Source organism: Sus scrofa, chromosome 12, assembly GCF_054392235.1.
Source record: "Sus scrofa isolate SSC_HxYL_T2T_F1_AM1 chromosome 12, Sscrofa_HxYL_maternal_Yorkshire_Landrace_v2.0, whole genome shotgun sequence".
In the NCBI taxonomy this organism is placed as follows: domain Eukaryota; kingdom Metazoa; phylum Chordata; class Mammalia; order Artiodactyla; family Suidae; genus Sus; species Sus scrofa.
Window position 1 is genome coordinate 54,779,185 of NC_139394.1, and position 20,018 is coordinate 54,799,202.

The 20,018-nt window shown below is 53.0% G+C and overlaps 3 protein-coding genes across 24 annotated transcripts in view; 1 reads left to right on the forward strand and 2 right to left on the reverse strand.

The window, feature by feature from the left end:
* ZZEF1 (zinc finger ZZ-type and EF-hand domain containing 1) overlaps nt 1-1,370 on the reverse strand; it is a 112,353-nt gene extending 110,983 nt beyond the window's left edge. For all 3 annotated transcript variants that reach the window (XR_014821468.1, XM_084985291.1, XM_084985290.1), the window contains exon 1: nt 864-1,370. Coding sequence is in view for 1 of the 3 variants with exons in the window: in XM_084985290.1 (XP_084841416.1) it covers nt 864-1,217 (354 nt within the window). In the remaining 2 variants the exon portion in view is untranslated. The remainder of the gene's footprint in view (nt 1-863) is intronic.
* CYB5D2 (cytochrome b5 domain containing 2) lies at nt 1,216-14,010 on the forward strand. Of its 11 annotated transcripts, none has more exons than XR_014821607.1 (5): nt 1,216-1,447; nt 5,090-5,230; nt 7,178-7,364; nt 7,898-8,151; nt 9,842-13,068. XR_014821607.1 is itself a non-coding variant. In XM_005669123.4 (5 exons), exons 1-5 carry the CDS (start codon nt 1,777-1,779, stop codon nt 9,259-9,261), a joined length of 735 nt encoding a protein of 244 aa, XP_005669180.1. In that variant the 5' UTR covers nt 1,710-1,776; the 3' UTR covers nt 9,262-13,068. The 11 variants fall into 11 exon arrangements, 8 of the variants coding, with proteins under 8 accessions (XP_005669183.1, XP_020923357.1, XP_020923354.2 ...); XR_014821606.1 differs by lacking the exon at nt 1,216-1,447 and adding an exon at nt 1,710-2,026 and having other exon boundaries at nt 9,152-14,010; XR_014821605.1 differs by lacking the exon at nt 1,216-1,447 and adding an exon at nt 1,710-2,026 and having other exon boundaries at nt 9,842-14,010.
* ANKFY1 (ankyrin repeat and FYVE domain containing 1) overlaps nt 7,859-20,018 on the reverse strand; it is an 88,930-nt gene continuing 76,770 nt past the window's right edge. For 4 of the 10 annotated variants that reach the window (XR_002337325.2, XR_014821500.1, XR_001299971.3 and 1 more), the window contains 3 exons: nt 18,744-18,834; nt 17,589-18,166; nt 13,944-17,421 (listed from right to left, as the gene is read on the reverse strand). Coding sequence is in view for 4 of the 10 variants with exons in the window: in XM_021067694.2 (XP_020923353.1) it covers nt 18,034-18,166; nt 18,744-18,834 (224 nt within the window). In the remaining 6 variants the exon portion in view is untranslated. Of the gene's footprint in view, nt 8,135-13,943; nt 18,167-18,743; nt 18,835-20,018 lie in introns of those variants that run through there. The other 6 variants (XM_021067694.2, XM_084985392.1, XM_013981229.3 and 3 more) reach the window with 2 other exon arrangements.

Genomic DNA, 20,018 nt, shown 5'->3' on the forward strand with positions numbered 1-20,018 from the left:
TGGTGTAGGCTGGCAACTGAAGCTTCGATTCGACCCCTAGCCTGGGAACTTCCACATGACGAGGATACGGCCCTAAAAAAATAAAATAAAATGAAGTGTTTGGTATAGATAATTGCCAAGATCTCTTCTAAGGAAAACATTTTCTTGCCGAATCAATTCACTGTTCATCACTTAGCAGAGATGACGTTGATGATTATGCCCCAAACTGTACAATTACAAGTAGTCACATGAAACCTGGTATTTGCCTATCAGTTTTAGGTTCGAGGGACATTTAAGAGAGTCTAAAACATGGTTCTTCAAAAACCTAAAAGCTAACATGTGTTTTGGAAAAGCCAGTTTTTGTGGTGAGAGTGCCTTTCAGAATGTGAATTTTTCCAGTAAATGTTACTCTCCTCCCACATTTGCTGGGCCCCCACACTGGATTTGGAAGGTGCGGGCTAAAAACCCACGAGCCTATAAAACAGAATGGTTCTCATGGCCACTCCCTTGATCCCTGCACCACATCTTAAACCATTCTGGAGCATGATCACTAAGCTCCAGAGGGCAGCTGAACCAGTGTCAGGGGACAGCGCAAAGGTCTGTACTACAGCAACATGCAGACACATCTAGGCTTGGTCAGTACTTCTGAGTAAGAACGACCTAGGCTTTCTACATGCCCAGTAAAGGTTAAAGAGATTCACAGTCGACCCGCTCGAGCAGGCTGGAAGCGCCAGTATAGGTCCCGGCACACCCTTGCTCCTAGTTTCAGAACCTGCAGACCCTATGGATTCCCGCCTAGGCTCTCCAAAGCCACCACCCACCTCTTCACGCCCTTGGGGATGACTGCCCCTGCCCCCGCCCCACAATCTCCAGTCAGCCCTGACCTCCTCGAACTGCTCGCCCGAGCAGCCGGCGCCACGAGCCTCCAGCACCTCCCGGAACTGCTCCAGGGTGACGGACTCCTCGCCGCGGCCCAGCCGTTCTTCCAGCCAGCGCAACAGCGCGCCGTGGTGCCTAGACACCAGAGACTCGCAGGGTGGGGTGGGCCGCAGCGCAGCCGCCGCCTCTCGCAGCCGAGCCGGCTCCAGCAGAGCCGCGGCCGGGGGCAGCGCCGGGGCCGCGGGGCCCGGGCCGGGGGTCGTGCCGGAGTCCGCGGCCCAGTCTTGGTGCGGGCTCCAGCCTTCGCCCCCGGCGGCTCCCGCCTCGTCTTCACTGCTGTGACTCGGAGCGTTCCCCATGGGGTTTCCGCCTCGGGCGCCCGGCTCGGCCGCCGCCGCCGCCTCCCCGCCACGACCTGTCAACCTCCGACGGCACCCGGCGGGCGGGGACGGGGAGGGGACGACGGCGGCGGCTGCGGCTTCCGGCTTCCTCGCCCACAAGCGAGGACTACTGTCGCAACGACGCCGTCAGGCGGACTCCACCGGCTGTCGTGAAACAGCTAACCGAGGACAGCCGGATTTCCAGGAGGGTGCGTCTCCAGTTATGTCTACGTCATCCCCCAGCCTCCTTTTGCCACCATCTTTGTTGGGGGCGGCAACTTGAGGGCCCAGAAAGCTTGTCGCTGCTCACTTTCTCGGTATCGTTCCACGTTCACTACCTATGCTGGTAAAGTACGAGAAAGAGTTGGAGCTAAGTAGTGACGCTTTTGCCAAAGACTTCCCTTTCCGTGGTCCCCTTAACGACAGGAGGACACGGGAGAGCGCGCGTCGCGCCGATGACGTTGCGGCGGCTCCTCCACCATCTTGGTTGTGGACGGAGGTGGCAACTTCGGAGCAGCGGAGGGGTACAGCTGTCTAAATGCCGAGGCTCGGCGGGCGTGGGCTCTGGCTGGGCCTGGCCGCGGCGGCGGTGGCGGCGATGATCGCTCGGCTGACAGGCTGGTGGAGTCCCCGCGCTGACTTCCGCCTTTTCATACCCGAGGAGCTGGCCCGCTATCGCGGCCGCCCTGGGGACCCTGGCCTCTACTTGGCCTTGCTCGGCCGCGTCTACGATGTGTCCTCTGGCCGGAGGCACTACGAACCTGGGGCCCCGTATAGCGGCTTCGCAGGTATTAGCCGGGCGGCTCCCGCCGTTTCCTGCTACGACGCGGGCGGGTTGCCGACTGCGTTTCATTCATTCACTCATTCATTCGTTCCTTCGTTTATTCATCTGCTTTTTTTTTTCCTACCCACATTTGTCAGACCACTTTGGGGGCCGTTCTCAGATACATCATCGTTCTGGTCTGTTTTGACTCTGGCAGGACTGTGGGCACCTGTTACCTGCCTCTGTCCTGTCTCCCCACCGCTCTTCGTGACTTAGGTTGAACAAATACATCTCTTGCCTGTTGTTCACTCTTTCACCGCCAGTAGAATACCTACTTTGTGCCACATTGCCTAGCTCTCAAGGCAGAGATGAGTGAGGCCCTGGCCCTGCCCTCAGAGTTGCCCTGCTGATTAATCATTTCTATAGTGTGTTCCAATCCAAAGTGACTTTTCTTTCACCCCACTCCAAATTTTCCCTAAGAAGCTTGAATCGTTCTTGCTTCTAGTATAGACGTACTTGTCTGCCTTCCTTGAAAAAGCTTATCAGAGTTCCCTGGTGGCCTGGTGGTTGAAGATCCCACTTTGCTACTGCTGTGGCTGGGGTCACTGCTGTGGTGCAGGTTCATTCCCTGGCCCAGGAACTTCTCAATGCAGTGAGCATGGCCAATAAATAAGTAAAATCCATCCTTTTTAAGAGAGTACAATTCAGTGTGTTTTTGTTTTCATTTTGGCTGCCTGGCGGCATATGTAGCTCCCAGGGCAAGGATCAACTCCAGCTGTGTCAATGGCCAAATACTTTAACCCACTGTGCCCAGAGGGGGATAGATCCTTTGTCCTGGTACTGCAGGAACATGGCTGATCCCGTTGCACCACTGTGGGAGCTCCATCAGTGGTTTTTAACATAGAAAGTTGTGCAAACACCACCACTAACTAATTCCAGAGCATTTTTTATCATCCCCCAAAGATACTCCTTATCTGTTAGGAGTCATTCCCCATTTCCTCCTACTATGCCCCTGGCAACAAATAACCTACTTTTTTTCTTTTTTAGGGCCACACCCACAGCATATGGAAGTTCCCAGGCTAGGGGTAGAATCAGCTGCAGCTGCCAGCCTTTGCCACAGCCACGTCGTGGAATCTGAGCCACATTCGTGATCTATGCTGCAGCTTGTGGCAATACTGAATCCTTAACCCACTGATCAAGGCCAGGGATTGAACCTGCATCCTCATGGATACTAGTCGGGTTCTTAACCTGCTGAGACATAACGGGATCTCCTATTTGTTTTCTTTTTGATAATAGCCATTTTGACAGGGGTGAGGCGATATCTCCTGACTTTGATTTTCATTCCCCTAATGATTAGTGATGCTGAGTATCCTTTGGGAAAAATGTCTCTTCATGTCCTCTGCCTTTTTCTTTTTCTTTTTGGCCACTCCTAGAGCATGCAGAAGTTCCCAGGCCAGGGATCCACAGCAATAACTAGAGCCATGACAAAGCTTAACTTGCAAGATTTTTTTTGGGGGGGGTGGGGGGGTTGATGTTGAGTTATATGAGTTCTTTGTATATTTTAGATACTAACCCTTTTTCAGATGTATTACTTGCAAATATCTTCTCCCTTTCAGTAGGCTGCCTTTTCATCTTGTTGATAGTTTCCTTTGCTGTGCAAAAGTTTGAAGTCGTTTCCTTTGTTTAGTTTTGCTTTTGTTTCCCTTGCCTGAGGAGACATATTCCCCAAAATAACGCTAAGACCAATGCCAAAGAGCATACTGCCTGTGTTTTCTCATGGGAGTTTTATGGTTTCGGGCCTTCACTCTCTTGCAGTATCCTTTAATGCACAAAATATAAAATTTTTCACCAAATCCAGTTTATTTTACCTGCGATTGCTTGTGCTTTTGGTGTCCTAAGAAACCATTGCCTCATCCAAGGTCACAAAGATTTACGCCTATGTTTTCTTGTAAGAGATAGTTTTAACTCATATTGATTTGAGACAATTTTATATATGGTGTGTGGTAATTTCATTCTTTTGCATGTTGCTGTTCAGTTATCCAAGCCCCATTAGCTGTGAAGACTATTCTTTTCCTCATTGAATTGATACTCATATTGAAAACCAAGTGATTCTAAATGAGCGGGTTTCATTCAGTCAGTATTTTATTGAGAATTTACCAAAAATCAGGCACAATGGCATTCCCTTCATGGCTCTGCAGTTAATGAACCCAGCTAGGACCCATGAGGACATGGGTTCGATCCCTGGCCTCGCTCAGTGGGTTAAGGATCTGACGTTGCTGTGAGCTGTGGTGTAGGTTGCAGACAAGGCTTGGATCTGGCGTTGCTGTGGCTGTGGCTGTGGCGTCGGCTGGCAGCTGTAGCTCTGATTTGACCTCTAGCCTGGGAACTTCCATGTGCCTCAGCTGTGGTCCTAAAAAAAACCTCGAAAACAACAACAGGCACTACCGCATACTGGGGAATTGATTGTAAAGGAGTTTGGTGTGTTCCTTTCCCTGCTAAAACATGCAGACTAGTGGAAAATACAGACACTAAATAGTTACATAAGCAACGAATGAATGATTTTTGTGACAAGTGTTAAGGAGAGCATCCTGGTGTTAGCAGAGGCCTGATCTAGTGGGGGAGGGGAGAAAGGGAGCGCGGTGGCAAGGCGAGGTGGGTGGCAGCTGGCGTAGGGCCCTGAGTGGCATGTTAAGGGACATGTATGTTGTCATAGGGCAAAAGGAAGCCAGGGAGGATTTTTAAGCAAGAGAATAACACGATCAGTTTGTTTAAAATATCAGTCTAGGAGTTCCCGTCGTGGCACAGCAGCGAAAACAAATCCAATAAGGAACCACGAGGGTGTGGTTTCGATCCCTGGCCTCGCTCAGTAGGTTAAGGATCCGGTGTTGCCGTGAGCTGTGGTGTAGGTTGCAGACGCGGCTTGGATCCTGCGTTGCTGTGGCTGTGGCGTAGGCCAGTGGCTACAGCTCCGATTCAACCCCTAGCCTGGGAACCTCCATATGCCGAGGGAGCGGCCCAAAAAATGGCAAAAAGACAAAAAAAAAAAAAAAAAAAAAAAGTCAATCTGCTGGAAGCATGTCTCCTACAGGCCGAGATGCATCCAGAGCGTTTGTGACCGGGGACTACTCTGAAACAGGCCTTGTGGATGATGTATCTGACCTGTCATTTTCTGAGATGCTGACACTCCAAAACTGGCTTTCATTCTACGAGAAGAATTATGAATTCATTGGTGGGTATTCTCCAGGCCATTTCCATGGCATTCATTTATGTGTCCCGCAGTTTTTTTAAGGGGTGGAATTCTTCGGGGATTGGACTCCAGGTTAAAATCTGAAAAACACCCATGGCTTTTTCACCTTAAACTCTGGTTGTTAGTGTGGCGCTATGTCCCAGAAGGAAGAGACCGGGGCACCTCGTTCCTTCACTCATGGCATCTTGGGAGAGGCTTGTCCAACCTGTGGCTTTGGCCTGTTGCCTCAGAACCTGTTGAACAAGCAGCCCGGGTGGGGGAAGCTTCCCTGTCTCACTGCATTCCAAACCTGTGGCTTCAGCACACAGGCAGGAAGGCTCAAGGCCTCTTTGCGTGTGGTCTTGACAAACACCCACAACAGGAACTCCCAAAACCGTCTTTAGGACACTGTTAGGTAGCTTCTCATTTAAGAAGCAAGCGCAGTGCCCTACACAACTGATGTGAACAAATATTTGACGAGCATTACCTTCCATCTGGGAAACAATTCATGTAGGACAGACAGAGGCTAATATTTGCCTCCTTAGAGGACAAAATCAGAGGTTGCGGGTTTGATCCCTGGCCTTGCTCCGTGGCTTAAGGATCGATCCGGTGTTGCTGTGAGCTTGGTGTAGTTCTCAGATGTGGCTCGGATCCTGTGTTGCTGTGGCTCTGGTGTAGGCCAGCGGCTATAGCTCTGATTCAACCCCTAGCCTGGGAACCTGCATATGCTCCGGGAAGTGGCCCTAGAAAAGGCAAAAAGACAAAAAAAAAAAAAAAAAAAATAGAATCAGAAAAGTCAAGAGAGGGAGTTGGACTCGAGAGGATGATCTTATTAATCCTGGGTTCATGAACTCACCCTGGAATCTTAGTTCTCAGGGACTGAAGAGGTTGGGCAGACACAGCTGGGGAAGGTGTGACTGCTACCTCCTCCTTGGTCGACCCTTCAAGTGCTTTCTGCTGCTTCTCTTGCCATGTGACAGGTGCTGCTTGGGAAGGCCACTTGCACTTCAGGACTTGGAGCTGAAGGTCCCTGCACCTAAGGAGAACTGCCCCCTGCTTGGCTCTGGCCTACAAGCTCACTGACCACTTGGCTGGCCACTGCCATAGCTCAGATCTTAGACATTCTCTCAGGGATGGAGATTTTAAACTAAAACCAAGAGTTCCCTGGTGGCTCAGTGGGTTAAGGATCCAGCGTTATCACTGCTGTGCTCAGGTTCCATCCTGAACTTCCACATGCCATGGGCACGACCCAAAAAGATCCCCCTAAAACTAAAACCTGTTTCCTCTCAGTGTGGCTGTTGAAGGGCGGAGCCACAAAAGAATGGTGAGAGGAGAGAATGAGCCTGGGGCCAGAGCCACTGACCAGCTCGGAGACTTGCAGCTCTTCACCCTCCCAGTCTCTCCCGGGACCATGGGAGCACCCATTCCTCTCCAGAGGGGTCACGAGGATTACACAACCTTGGTAAAATGCTAGCACAGCTCCTGACACTGAGCGAGCGCTCAATGAACGACTTATCATTTATGTTCTATAAGACAAAATAATTCAGTGTGGGGAAGCTCTGAGCCACAAAACGTTAGAAGGTAAGCCATTCATTCGTCAATGAATGAATGAACACCTACTGTGAGCCTCCAGCACTGGGGAACATTTGAAAAGTGAGTCCCAAGAGGTTCTGCCCTCGGGGAACTCAGAAGGGAGACAGGGTTCATAATTTCTGCCCTGGAGGACTCTACACCTAGCACAGGGAGGCGTCTGTCTGGAGTCGTGGGAGATGCGGAGAGGCACCAGGATGGGAGGCAGCACGAGTCCCTCCGGTCAGCTCGTCCTCAGTCAGCAGCCAGCGGGCTGCGGCAGAGCCTAAGGCACAAACGCTGGGACTCAGCCCTACTGGCGCCGCTGCAGACGCCCAGGCTCCCTCCGCTGTACTGACGTCAGCTCTCCTGTTACCACAGGAAGGGTGAGCGGACGCTTCTATGGCCAGGATGGGCTGCCCACCCCAGAACTGACCCGGACAGAAGCCATGATCGCCCGAGGCGTGCAGGCAAATAAGCAGGACCTGGAAGAGAAGCAGAGGTTCCCCCCGTGCAATGCCGAGTGGAGCTCCGCCCGGGGCAGCCGCCTCTGGTGTTCCCCGAAGAGGTACGTGGCTTCCTCCTGCTCCTCCTGCCCCGCGCCCACATCCCACCGCCTGGTCACCCTGTCTGCCTTGCTGAGTGAGGCCATGAGCTGACTGTTCATCTAGGGGAACTTTGTCAAAATACCTGTGCTCTGGGATAGGGATTCCCAACTTCAGCTGCAGGCTAAGATCCCTAGGGACTTTGGGAGTTCCCCTCATGGCGCAGTGGTTAACGAATCCAACTAGGAACCATGAGGTTGCGGGTTTGATCCCTGGCCTTGCTCAGGGGGTTAAGGATCTGGCATTGCCGTGAGCTGTGGTGTAGGTTGCAGACACAGCTTGGATCCCGTGTTGCTGTGGCTGTGGTGTAGGCTGGCGGCTACAGCTCCAATTAGACCCCTAGCCTGGGAACCTCCGTATGCCGCAGGAGTGGCCCCAGAAAAGGCAAAAAGACAAGAATGGGGCCTCACTCTAGACAGCTGGATGAGAATATGAGGGTTGAGACCTGGGCAACTGCTTTCTCTTTTTCTTTTCTTTTTTTTTTAATTCCCCAAAGGCCCTGCTGAAGAGCCCTTGGTCTGGGAACGAGAAGGCATGGGTGCTGTTTCTTGCTGGCTGTGGCCTGTCCCTCCATCCAGGGGGCTTCGTCTCCTCTTTGTCAGCACAAATCCTTCCTGCCAACAGGAGGGGGGGCGCGGGGGGCACTGGCAGTGATGCCCTGAGGAGCTGTCCTAAAAACCCTGCAAATTCTACATAATTCCAGGAAGTACTGGCCAAACGGAGGCGTCTGTTCCTGTAAGAAGAAAGTGGGTGAGCAGATTAGGATAGATGCCTTGGGGAGGATTCCAGGTTGGTTTGGGGAGGCTGGAGAAAACACGTTTTTCCTCCTTTACTCCTGAGGCCAGCCTGGACTCAAATGCAGTTCACGTCCCCACACCTCCTTTACCTCCTGGGGCGGGGGCGGGGGGTGGCGTCGGGGGGAAGATGCGGAAACTAGATGGCCGCCCTCCCCGGCCCAGGCTCCAGGGCCTCACAGTCAGAGCCCCGCTCTGTCAGGAGGGGCAGGGAGGCTGCAGGGTAAGGAGACGGCTCCCCTGCGTGCTCACCTGGGCAGAACCCCCCTCTTCTGCCGGAAGAGGCCATGGCTTTTGGCGCTCCTTGAGGTACTTGCTTGTGTGGACGAGGACAAGCAGCCAAAGCCACCAGCTCTCTCTAGGCCCAGTCACTGTACCCATCACACACGTCCTCTGCCTTCACTCAGGGGAGCGGGAGTAAAGGTAGCAGGAAGGAAAAGAGGAAAAGCCCTTTCTCTCCTGGCCAGTCTTCAGGAAACTGGGCTTCTCCAGGGTTAGCGTGTTTCCAGAAGGAGGGAGCAGGTAGGACCTGGCCTGCACGCTTCAAGGGCAGGAGCTAGGGCCGAGATGGTCCTTGCTGGGATGCAAGCCTGAAGCAGGAAGGCTCCCAGAGGCCTGTGTGCGTTCAGATGCTGTCCTTGCTCCCTCGGAGGGCCTGCTCCCTCCCCTTTCCCCAGAGCCCTCATCTCTGTCTCTGTAACCCCGTCCCGCTTTCTTGACTGAGTTGCTTAGGCTCTGCCTTCCCCACAAAGCTCTTCCAGACCCACCCCAAAGAGTCTGGCCCGTCCCAATCCCTCAGCCCAGTGCACGGCTGTCTGCTCCCTTTAGACTGGGAGAAACGAGCCCCCAGAGCAGGGACTGGGGGGAGGGGATGGATGGCCGCAAGGAGGGGAAGAGGGACCGGGAAGGGAGACAGTTCTGCGCCCCAACGCTGAGGTGGGGTGTTTCTCAAACAGCGCGTGATCCTGGTCCAGGCACTGGAACCTTTCCGGGTACTGGTTCCAAGAAGCTCATTTCCCATTTCCAAGGCTTGTGGGACCACTGGAGACCGAACTCATTGCCCTAGGATGAGTTAGGGCCCTCTGCCCGTGATAGGAGGCTGCTCCGCTGTGCTGGGCCAGAGCTTGATCCTCCAGCTCTGAAGTCCGGAGACATCAAGGACCAGGCCTGCGCAAGGGGCAGGAAAGCCTGCACGTGCACCCGGGCCTCCCAGAGACGGCTGACCCATCGGGCCTTGGCTTTTCCACCCTCACCCAAGTGCCCCAGACGCTAAGGGCCAGACACAGCCCCACACTGGGATGTGGCGGGGAAGGGAGAAGAGAGTCAGAGCCGGACACTGCTTCGGAGAAGCTCCCAGGCCAGGGGCGGAAAGCCTTTCACAGGCGTTGCCAGCAATGCAGGGAAGCCGTGCTGCCTCCTAGGAAGGCATGGAGCACGGGCGGGGGCCACAGCGAAAGGACCGTGGCCCTGCCCTCAGAGCATGAAGGCCTGGTGACCACGGCAGACCGCCGCCCCAGGAAGCCCCCAAGATGGGAAGTGGGCTGGCTTCTGCCTTTCACAAGCCCTGCCTCACGGCGTCCTCTCCCCTTCCCAGAGAAACGCAGGAGTGCCTGCTTTTAAGAAGTTCTCTTTCATTCTCTCCCTAGTGGAGGTGTGAGCAGAGACTGGACTGGAGTCCCCAGGAAGCTGTTTAAGCCAGGTGCCAAGGAGCCCCACTGCGTGTGCGTGAAAACAACCGGCGCCCCTAGCGACCAGACGCCGGACAGCCCCCCACACAGGAATCGTGGGGACTTGGACCACCCCAGCTTGGCCGAGTACCCAGGCTGCCCACCCCTGGCCACCTCGTGCTCCCTCCCCCTCTAAAGTGGTTCCCTGTATGCTGCCCACCCACCAAGAGCCCTGCCTGGAAGCCTAGTGGCTCCTGACCTGAACCAAGAGGGCCTGGAAGGAGAGGAGCGTGGCTGTGCTCCGCGAACGTGACTGATGCCGCCTCACTGTGACTCACCATTCTGGTGCCTGAGGCCACAGCTTGGCAACCTGCCGCGTACCGTCAGCCTGTTTCCGCCACTGCGCCCTTCATCTCCTCGCCCACCCGCTTTGGAGTCCGCAGGTGTGAGTGAGCACACACAAGACCAACTCAAAACTAGCCGGCTGGACACACAAAGAGGCGGGGAGCCCCGGGAGCTTCCTTCCAAGACTTTGGGACCGCCTAGATCAGCTGTGCCCTGTCTCTAACTCCCAACCTGGTCGGGGGATCGGGGGCACTGGCAAGAGAGACCCCGTCTTTCCCTTACACCTCCGAAACAAGCAGACACGTCCAGAAAAGTCGTGTAAATTAACGGTGTCGCCTAAACAAGGTCCTACTCCCCGTACAGCACGGGGAACGATCCTTCATCGGCATCTTGTGATGAACCACAGCGGAAAGAACGGGTAGAGGCGTGGCGAGCTACAGACAGCTGCGTGACTGAGCCACTCTCTCACACACTGCAGGTCGACTAAACTAAAATGGGGAGGAAAGGTGTTAACCCTGTTCCGGTCACTGCCGGGACCCCCGACTTCGACGGCCTTTCTGTATGTAAGCTCTCTACCGGAAGGCTTTGGTTGAATTTACAACCGAAAGCCACACTGAGTGACTCTGAGCTAGACCACTTCAGCAAGAGGTGAAAACAGGATAGGCTAATTCGAGAAATGGAAAAGCCTTTACTTGTATGGATGCAGCAAATCCAGCTGCCTCGGAACAAAGCAACAATTTAAAAGCAAGGGTGTTGTTTCTCTTTTAAACATTTAAGAATAGGGGTGGTGTGGCTTTGTTTTGGGGTTTTTTTGTCGTCTTTTTTTGTCTTCTTAGGGCCACACCTGCAGCATATGGAGGTTCCCAGGCTAGGGGTCCAATCGGAGCTGTAGCTGCCGGCCTACACCACAGCCACAGCAACACCAGATCCGAGCCGTGTCTGCGACCTACACCACAGCTCAGGGCAACGCTGGATCCTGAACCCACTGAGCAAGGCCAGGGATCAAACCTGCAACCTTATGGTTCCTAGTCGGATTCATTAACCACTGAGCCATGACGGGAACTTCCAGGGTGGTGTGTTTTCAAAAGAAGTCTGCATTCTAAGTAAAAGATTTCACTGCTTCGACACAGACACTGGTTAGCACCACAAAATTTGGGCAAGGCTGCCAAGTGCAAAACAAGCAGCCTCAACAGTTCAAGGTCACCTGTCATCTACACCAGACAGCATTCATGCCCATCACCCCCTGGTTTCTAGTGAAGCAGCCAGGGGCAAGGAGTGTTCCTACCTTAGCGATAAGGAAATGGGTGCAATTTCAGGTGCACCATCTCCTCATCTGCGCCGTCACCTCACTTCCCAGTCCCTGCGGCTGTTCATCGGAACGTTCTCTCCCCCTCCTTTCTCTTTTTTCCTCTCCTTTGTCATTAATCCCACTCGGTGGCGCTCCAGCTTGGCTGACCAGACAGGGGAGGGACCCCCCCTTGGCTGGTGGGGCTCCCCGCCCTCTGCCCACAGCCGTTGCTCAGGCCTGGACTCTGCTCGGCCCCTTGGCTGCCCGGCGCCTTCGTCACCTGCCCTTCCTGCACCTCCTACCTCTTCAGGCCCCGCTCCCCCTCTCAGGACACGTTCAACAGCTCCCATCCTTCACTCCCTCAGGCCACATTTCTCAGAAGCACCGTGTCGACTTCCTGCCCCAGCTGAGCCTTTTGGAAACGCTGCCCGTGCTCAGGGTCTCTGCCCCTCAGCCCCCATTCACTGTGCAGCACGGTCGCCTGGTCTCTGCCCTTCCCTGCTTGACAGCGGCCTGAACTGGCCAACCCACAGCCACCTGCCCTGATCACCCGCCTGACCTGTCATATCTGAGGGCCCCCCGGCTTTTTCCTGACTTCCCTTATCTCCCCGGGTGTCCCCCTCAGCCTCCCTAAGACCCCTCTCCTCCACGAGTCCTTCCCGCCAGCTCCTCTTACTCCACCTTCTGCGGCCACTCAGACTGCCGGACCTGCTATCTCGTCCAGGCGGCCCCCGGACGCCAAGGTTTTGGCATGCGATCTGCACCTTCTCCCTCAGCACTCCACTCGTTCCGTGGCACAGTCGCACCATCACCACCTCTAAGTACCAGTCACACCAAGTGAGAAGCCTGGCAGTCATCCCCGAGCCGCTGCTCCCAGCGGGTCTCCAGGGCCTGGCAGCCCCACATCTGGAGTTCTCCCCTTCGCACCCCCTCATCTAGGCCCAGTTCTCCCCTCGAGGCAGTCCTTTCTCACCTGGATCCCTACAGGGGTCTAAACGCGCCCCTCCAGCCCATCCTCCCCACTGCCCAGTCATCTTGACGGGTGGGCATTCTCCACAGAAACCTCTTCCCTGGCTCCCGTACCCGTAGGCATCAGGCACTAGCTCTGCAGCAGAACACGAGGCCCTTCGATGGCCCTCTCCTCTCAGCACCTGGAGTGCTCCCACCACCCCTGGCCCCCATGCACCGCTGCCTCGGGCCTTCATCTCACTGCATTATGCCTAAGACTCCCTCACCCAGGCTGTCCTTCTGCCTAGAATGACACTTTTTTTTTTTTTGGTCTTTTTGCCTTTTCTAGGGCCACTCCCATGGCATATGGAGGTTCCCAGGTTAGGGGGTCTAATTGGAGCTGCAGCCACCAGCCTACACCACAGCCACAGCAATGCAGAATCCAAGCCTCATCTGCAACCTACACCACAGCTCACAGCAACGCCGGATCCTTAACCCACCGAGTGAGGCCAGGGATCGAACCCGCAACCTCATGGTTCCTAGTCGGATTTGTTAACCACTGTGCCACAACGGTAACTCCCAAAGAACTTAATAAAGACACAAAGCAATGAAGCTGAGCCTAGAACTCAAGGTTCTTGTCCTGATTCACTGCTGTCTTCATGCTTCCAGTTTGGTATGTCTCTGCCCACCCTGGAGCAGGAGCAAACAGCTGGTCCAAACTAGGGGTGAGCACAATGGAAGACAGGTAAAGGAAAGGAAAACAGTAGTTCAAGAAAGCGTGAGGGCCAGGCACGCTGCTAGATGTGTACAATTTGCACGGGGGGCTTATGGATCAATAGATTTTAACTTGTGAAATTCTAAACTTCCTTAGTTTTCTCCGAACCTCACAGTGCTGGTCCTCCCTTCAGATCACAACCAGCAGAAACCTCACCAAGGGCGGATCCTCTGGAGTTGCTCCCAGATAATGGAGTCAGAGAGGGAATTTCCAGAGCCCCTCGAGAGAGCCGCGTGGGGTCGGTGACAGAGACTGGGTAGCTAGGATCAGACACGTCACCATCAGCCGAAGTCTGGCCAAGAGCACAGTACATGCGGGCAGCTGGTTGTTATGCCTAAAAAAGCTACTTGTTTTTCTTTTTTGGCCACATCTGTAGCATATGTAAGTTCCCCGGCTAGGGGTCAAATTGGAGCTGCAGCTGCAGCTGCAGCCTAAGCCACAGCCATAGTCTGCGCCACATCCCCAGCAATGCTGGATCCAAGCCACATCTGCAACCTACACCACAGCTTACAGCAAAGCTGGATCTGTAACCCACTGACCAAGGCCAGGGATTGAACCCCCATCCTCACAGAGACAACGTCGGGTCCTTAACCTGTTGAACCTCAATGGAAACTCCTAAAATAGCTACTTTTTGACTGCTGTCAATAATGTGTTTCTGAAAAGCACTGGAAATCCAAATTTTCCGAGAGAGTAGTGGTTTAAAAAATGTATTCACATGTCAAGAGTTTAAAGTTTGTTTGTTTTTAATGCTTATTGGTACTTTTTGCATTAAAAAGAACTACAAATGTGTTATTAAGATTTCCAATTTAAATGCACAATTTTACCTCATTTTATTTATAAGGAATTATTACAGAAAATGCAAATATCAGTATTTGAAAAATACATTCCATTACACAGACTCCAAAGAAACGATGCTGATACGCGCCATGGTCCTCTTAAGATGCCCTTGCCCCACACCGAGCACCACCCGGATGGCTTGGAAGCCAAGGTGATCAACCCGAATGTGTGCCTGCTGTTTCTGCCCAGCCCCTCCCCTTGGTATAGCACACAGGTTGTCATGGTAACAGCCAGCTCCACACATCTGCCAAAAAGGACATTGAGCCATTAAGTCGAGCAGGCTGCCAACTCAAGACTCCTTAGCTACAGAAAACCAACGTTGTCAGTTGTAACAGGTTACTGCATTATTTATGCCACACACAAAAAGTAACTGTACAGGCAATGATCTTCCAAAGAAAGTCTTTAAGGCATCTATGATAACTTCTGGAAATGTAACAAGTGTTTAGTTTTTATCTTGTCAAATAATCAGCTCTTCTCTAAATTACTTGCACAAAAAAGGGGAATGTGGCTTCCAAACCCCTTCAGAAAGCTGTTTCCCCTCTGCTCCCTCCCCTCCACAGCACAGGCTGGGGAGCTCTGGTGCTTCAGATCTGCAAGGGCTGGGTTTGCCAGCCTTGGGCCCGGTTCTCCCGGGGCTGGTCCTGAGGGAAGCAACCCTAGGTCCTGGAAGAAAGCTTGTTTCAGAAGCTCCATCACGGTCTCAACCTGCAAGCTCCAAGGGGGGCTGTCACCGAACCGGTGCATTTACCTGCTCATGTCACCATCGCCTGGGGGGTGGGGCTTAGTCTGCCTCTCACGCCTAAGCATTATATAGGTCAATGGAGTTTTTTCTCCAGATTAAAAAAAAAAAAAAAAAAAAACCAAAAAGCTGGATGGAGATCAAGGCTCTCCCCTGCCCCAAGGCTCTTCTTCCACTTCACGCCTGCGGACAAGATGAGCACACTGTTCCCTACAAGGTGGGAGACACGAATGGGGAGGGGTGGGGAACCCACATGCAGGCCGAGTTCCGCGCAGGGACCCCATTCAGGGAGAAGAGTGAGACGCTGAACAGGGCGGTCACAAACAACCCAGGGCTCTGAGGTAGAGGACTGACAGTCACGGGGACCCCACTCCTGGAGAGAATATGGCAGGTGAACCGAGCAATCTCGTCTGGCCTCGACGAAACTGTAACCGGGGTGGACAACGCACAGCAACAAGCTCCGAACAGAACACACACGCTAATACCTCCTTCAGTGAGACACCACTAAAAAGACAGCTGCAAGTCAAGAAGTCCTAAGGGGAGGCACTTAAATTTGTGGAAAATTCCTGTGTTAGAGGGTCACTGCGAGATCGTTCTAGCCATTCCATTTATACATAGCACAGGGTCTGTACCCTCCTCTTAAAAAGAAAAGAAAAGGCTGTTAAGAACACACTGTAGCATAAATCTGGGGATGAGCAAGAGGCAGTTAAAAGCTAAGTGAGGGTCACATGTTGACTGACGCGACACGTTAGAGGTCCGTAGAGTTCATTCTTCCTGCTCTACTCATTTACAGTTGGCAACTTTCTGGATAAATAAAATTGAGATGTTGCTATTAGTAGTACTTAAGCTATGGGTTCAAACTTCACAAGAACAGCTAGGCAGTTGTAGGATCAAGTGTGACAGCCTGGAGAGCACAGAGGGGACAGAGAACATGCACAGCCCCCCCCCGCCCCCGGCAGCCACCACTGGAGGACCCTGCGGCACGCAGCCCCGTGCACGTCGGCACCTCAGGGAGATCCGAGACTCTGGAAAGGTGCTCTTTCTAGAGCTCCAAGAACGCACCCCCAAGCCAATGTGGAACTCACGCCATGTTCCCCCCACCCCATGGCGGCTAAGTACCATTGCTATCCCTGGACTCCACGAAGAAAAAGGAAGTTTGACTCAACATATTTTAAACATGATTTGAAGTGCGATTAGAGGCAAGATTGTTACTGGAACTGGTAATGGTGGGGCAGGGACAGGACAATCAGCCTCATCCCTGACTGAATTCCTGCCCTCCTCTCTCCACCACAAATGTTAAAAGAACAGCTATAAAAGTACCGACCACCTCAATGCCTATCTGAAGCATAATTATCTTTCCAGTTAAAGAACCAAGCCACCTAACTAAGGCCTACTTCCTCGGGCCCTGTTTAGGCAACAGAAAATGGAAACTGACCGCATGTTTCATATGGTCAGGTGTTTGCCAAGACTAGTTGTTTTTCTATAAAAATTCTATATGAAATATGTCACAGACTTTAGGGGACAAGGAAACCCCTCTAATTAATTTTTTCCTTGAAACACTGTGCACAAGCTCATATTAACATAGAAAGCATATATATCTTATAAATCACAGAAATATTAAAAAAAAAAGTAGCACTCTGGTTTATCAGCTCATTTTACACACATTTTTAGGCAACAGGATATGTAAATCTCCAGCAACCCGGAGGACATCCCGCTATCCAAACAAAAAACCAGCCTGTTGCAAAAAAACATTTAGTCCCTGTTATACATGTATCCATACTTCATGAATGCAAAAAAAAAAAAAAAAAAAAATGTAGTGGTTATTAAATGTCTGAAAAAAACAGTATGTATGGCTGAGACTGTTAATCTCTGAGTGTAACTACAACACATATGGTTCATCTCAGAGTTTTGTTTTTATCTTTTTTTAAAGCAGTGGTAGAAGTTTCTCTTCAAATGTGCATATTTAAAGAACTGGCCAAACGTTCAAAAAAATGAAGTGGGTTAATGGGTTCATGTACATACCAGCAGCCGCTAAGGCCTGATAAGCTCTGGGGCCTCACTCAGCACACGCTGGGCCAGGGCCTTCGGCTGCCGGCTCTCAGGGGCGGGACAAGCGACACAGAACTGGGACCTGGGACCGACAGCACGCACGGCACGACCGGGAATCGTTCAGCAAGAAGCCCTCGGGCGAGGAGATGGGACCTGTCGGCCCGAGGTCAGAGAGTCCCCCTTCTCCTCGCTTGGCCCGTGAGACTCTCTTGCTCGACACGACACTCGGCAGGAGTTTTCCCTTTAAGACTCAGTGTGAGCTGAGGTCCGGTCAAGGCTGATCCTTGACATCGCCGGGGCACAGATGCAGGAGGGGTCTGTTGAATATGGATTTTTAAATTGGAATCGGCAATAACGCAGCTATATAAAAAGTGCAGTACACTCTGGGTGCATCTCCTCCAGCGGCGCCCAGCGGGAGATGAGAGGACTCCGGGGACAGGACACAGCGAGATGACAGGAGGAGACGGCTGCTCGGAGGTGGCGCGGCCAAAGCGCAATCCTGACACCCGAGCAACATGAATACTGGTAAAGCTTTCAGTTGTTAAGGCCACAAGTTTTTCAGCTCTCATCTTTGAACCCTGTTTAGAAAGATTTCACCTTTTTTTAAAGGGGTAGCTCACTAAAAATACAGCTTAGCTTTTTCCAAAAAAAAAAAAAAAAAGAGAGAGAGAGAGAGAGACTTCAGGGCAAGAGGATCCTATGATCTTTATGAAAACATTGTGCAGAAAAGTCCGCAGCCACTTACCCTGGAGTAAAGCCAGCTCTCGTCGAGCCGCTGGGCGCGCCAGCTGCCGTACGGACGGTCAGGCTCTGCCTAGAAAGTCCGTCCAGGCAGGAAGACTTCACGAACGCTCTGAGACAGACACCGGGCTACTGGAAGGGAAATGGTTTCCGAAGTGGCCTTGGATGTTGCTAGCAAAATGGGGACTAATTCCTATCACACTGACCACCTAGGCTACATGGCCTGGTCCAATTAATGAGACAACTCGTGACCTCGATCACAGTCCGACACACAACAATCATACAGAATCATTTGAAGAGATCGATCACGCCATTTGGTCCTTAATTGTTCCAGTCTGTTGCCGCGGGAGGACGACTGCCAGCTCCTGCTCTGGGCGGGTCAGGCTGGTGGGCAGAGCAGCTGCTGGGGAGGCGACCGAGGATGTGGCCTGGACCTTCCTGGGGGCTCACTAAGAGACCCCGCCCAAAGTGAGCACATCAAAGCAGATGTTGCAAACTCGCACGGGCTTGTTCAGATCAAACTTTATAATAGGAATCTCCTTGGTCGAGCATTTATGGCACAGAAGGCGTCCGCAGTGACGACTGTGGAAGCAAAGAAAGGCTGTGAGAGCGGCTGCCCAGGAGCCACCCACGGCTGCGGCCAGCCCCGCCCCTCCAGCCTCGTCAGACCCACGAACGCACAGCCCGCAGTCCCTGAAGACAAAATTCCTGACAATAACTAGTTAAAGTGATCCTGAGGAGCTCCGCAAGATCCAAAGAGAGGCTCTGCGAGAGCCAAAGGAGAGCCTCACAGCAAGGGGAGTGGTGCCTCGGTTCTCAGCAGAGCGGCCGGGGCCCAGGCCAGAGGCACCCTTCCCACCAGGGAGCAGCCCAGCCCTGCTTCACTGCGGGCAGGGAGCCTGGGGAGGCCTGACAGGCTGCGCAGACCGGGAACACGGGCCTCAGCACACAGTCACCAGTGTGGGTGCCTGCTGGCCTCCCCACATCACTGGCAGTGTGCGTAGTGCTGTCAGCTCGTCCCTCCATTTGGCCGAGTTTTGCCCAGGAGAGTGCAGGTCCCTGGTGAGGCCACGGTTTATCACAGAAAAAGGCAGAAGCAATGGTACCAGCAGAAACCCCCCGACTCCTCTGGCAGGTGATGTTGGAGGTGGGGTCTTACCAGTGATGTTTGCGAGTAGTGACTCCAAACTTGGCCGTGCACTCGTAGCAGTTGGAGCCGTCGCACCACGGAGGCTCCTTGGACAGCATATCTGTAACAGGCAGAAGGCTAGTTCTTGTCAGAGAGTGACTGTGCCCAGCAGGAGCCAAGCGTAGGAGGAGCAGGAAAACAGACCCATAAATAAAGCCCCGCACTGCAGAGGCAGTTGAGGGGTACGAGAGCAACTTAGAGGCCCGTCTCCTCTGACTGCACTTCGCAGAGACCGCGTTTTGTACGAGTTGAGGTCTGGGGCAACCCTGCACTGAGCAAGTCTCTCGGGGCCATCTTCCCAATAGCATTTTCTTACTTTGTGTCTCTGCGTCACATTTTGGTACTTGGTCAAGTATTTCAAACTTTTTCATTGTTACTACGTTTGCTATGGTGATCTGGGATCGGGGATCTTTGATGTCACTATTCTAATTGCTTCGGCATTTTTTAGCAATAAATTAATTTTTTTAAACTTTCTTGGCTGCCCCACAGCACACGGAGTTCCCAGACCAGGGATTAAATCTGACCTACACCACAGCTGGGCAACGATGGATCCTTTAACCCACTGCGCCAGGATGAGGACTGAACCTGCTTCCTGGCACTGCAGAGACACCACTGATCCCACTGTACCACAGCAGGCCACACTCGCGGCATATGGAGGTTCCCAGGCTAGGGGTCTAATCGGAGCTATGGCTGCCAGCCTATGCCACAGCCGTAGCAACGCCGGATCCGAGCGGCATCTGCGACCTATACCACAGCTCACAGCAGCACTGGCTCCTTAATTCGCTGACCAAAGCCAGGGATTGAACCTGTAACCTCATGGTTCCTAGTCAGATTCGTTTCTGCTGCACCACAATGAGAACTCCCCAAAAAGTACCTTAAATTAAGGCATGCACATTTCTCTCCTTAGCCATGACGCTAGTGCACGCTCATACAATGAAAATGTAATTCTATAGGCACTGGGAAACCAAAAAAATTCATGTGATTCACTTTACTGCAACATTTGCTTTACTGCAGTGGTGGGGACAGGACCGAGGTCTGCCTACACGCTAATGGGGGCTGGAAAATACGGGGGCTGAGCATTGGCGAGGCAGACCAGGAGCAAGGGAGACACAGTGAAGGCAGGGAAGCAGTCAGGCTCGGCGGAGTATGAGCAGGGCAGGGAGGGGACAGGCCAGCAGCGGGCCCCAGGGGCAGGACCCAAACGCTGGGGGAGCAGGGAGGAGGGAGCAGCAGGAGAAATGAAGG

Coding starts and splice junctions, on each gene's coding strand:
- CYB5D2 (XM_003131870.5), top strand. CDS start 1,777: ATGCCGAGGCTCGGCGGGCGTGGGCTCTGGCTGGGCCTGGCCGCGGCG. Junction 2,027..5,089: donor CCCGTATAGCGGCTTCGCAG/GTATTAGCCGGG, acceptor TGTCTCCTACAG/GCCGAGATGCATCCAGAGCG. Junction 7,365..9,841: donor CTCTGGTGTTCCCCGAAGAG/GTACGTGGCTTC, acceptor TTCTCTCCCTAG/TGGAGGTGTGAGCAGAGACT.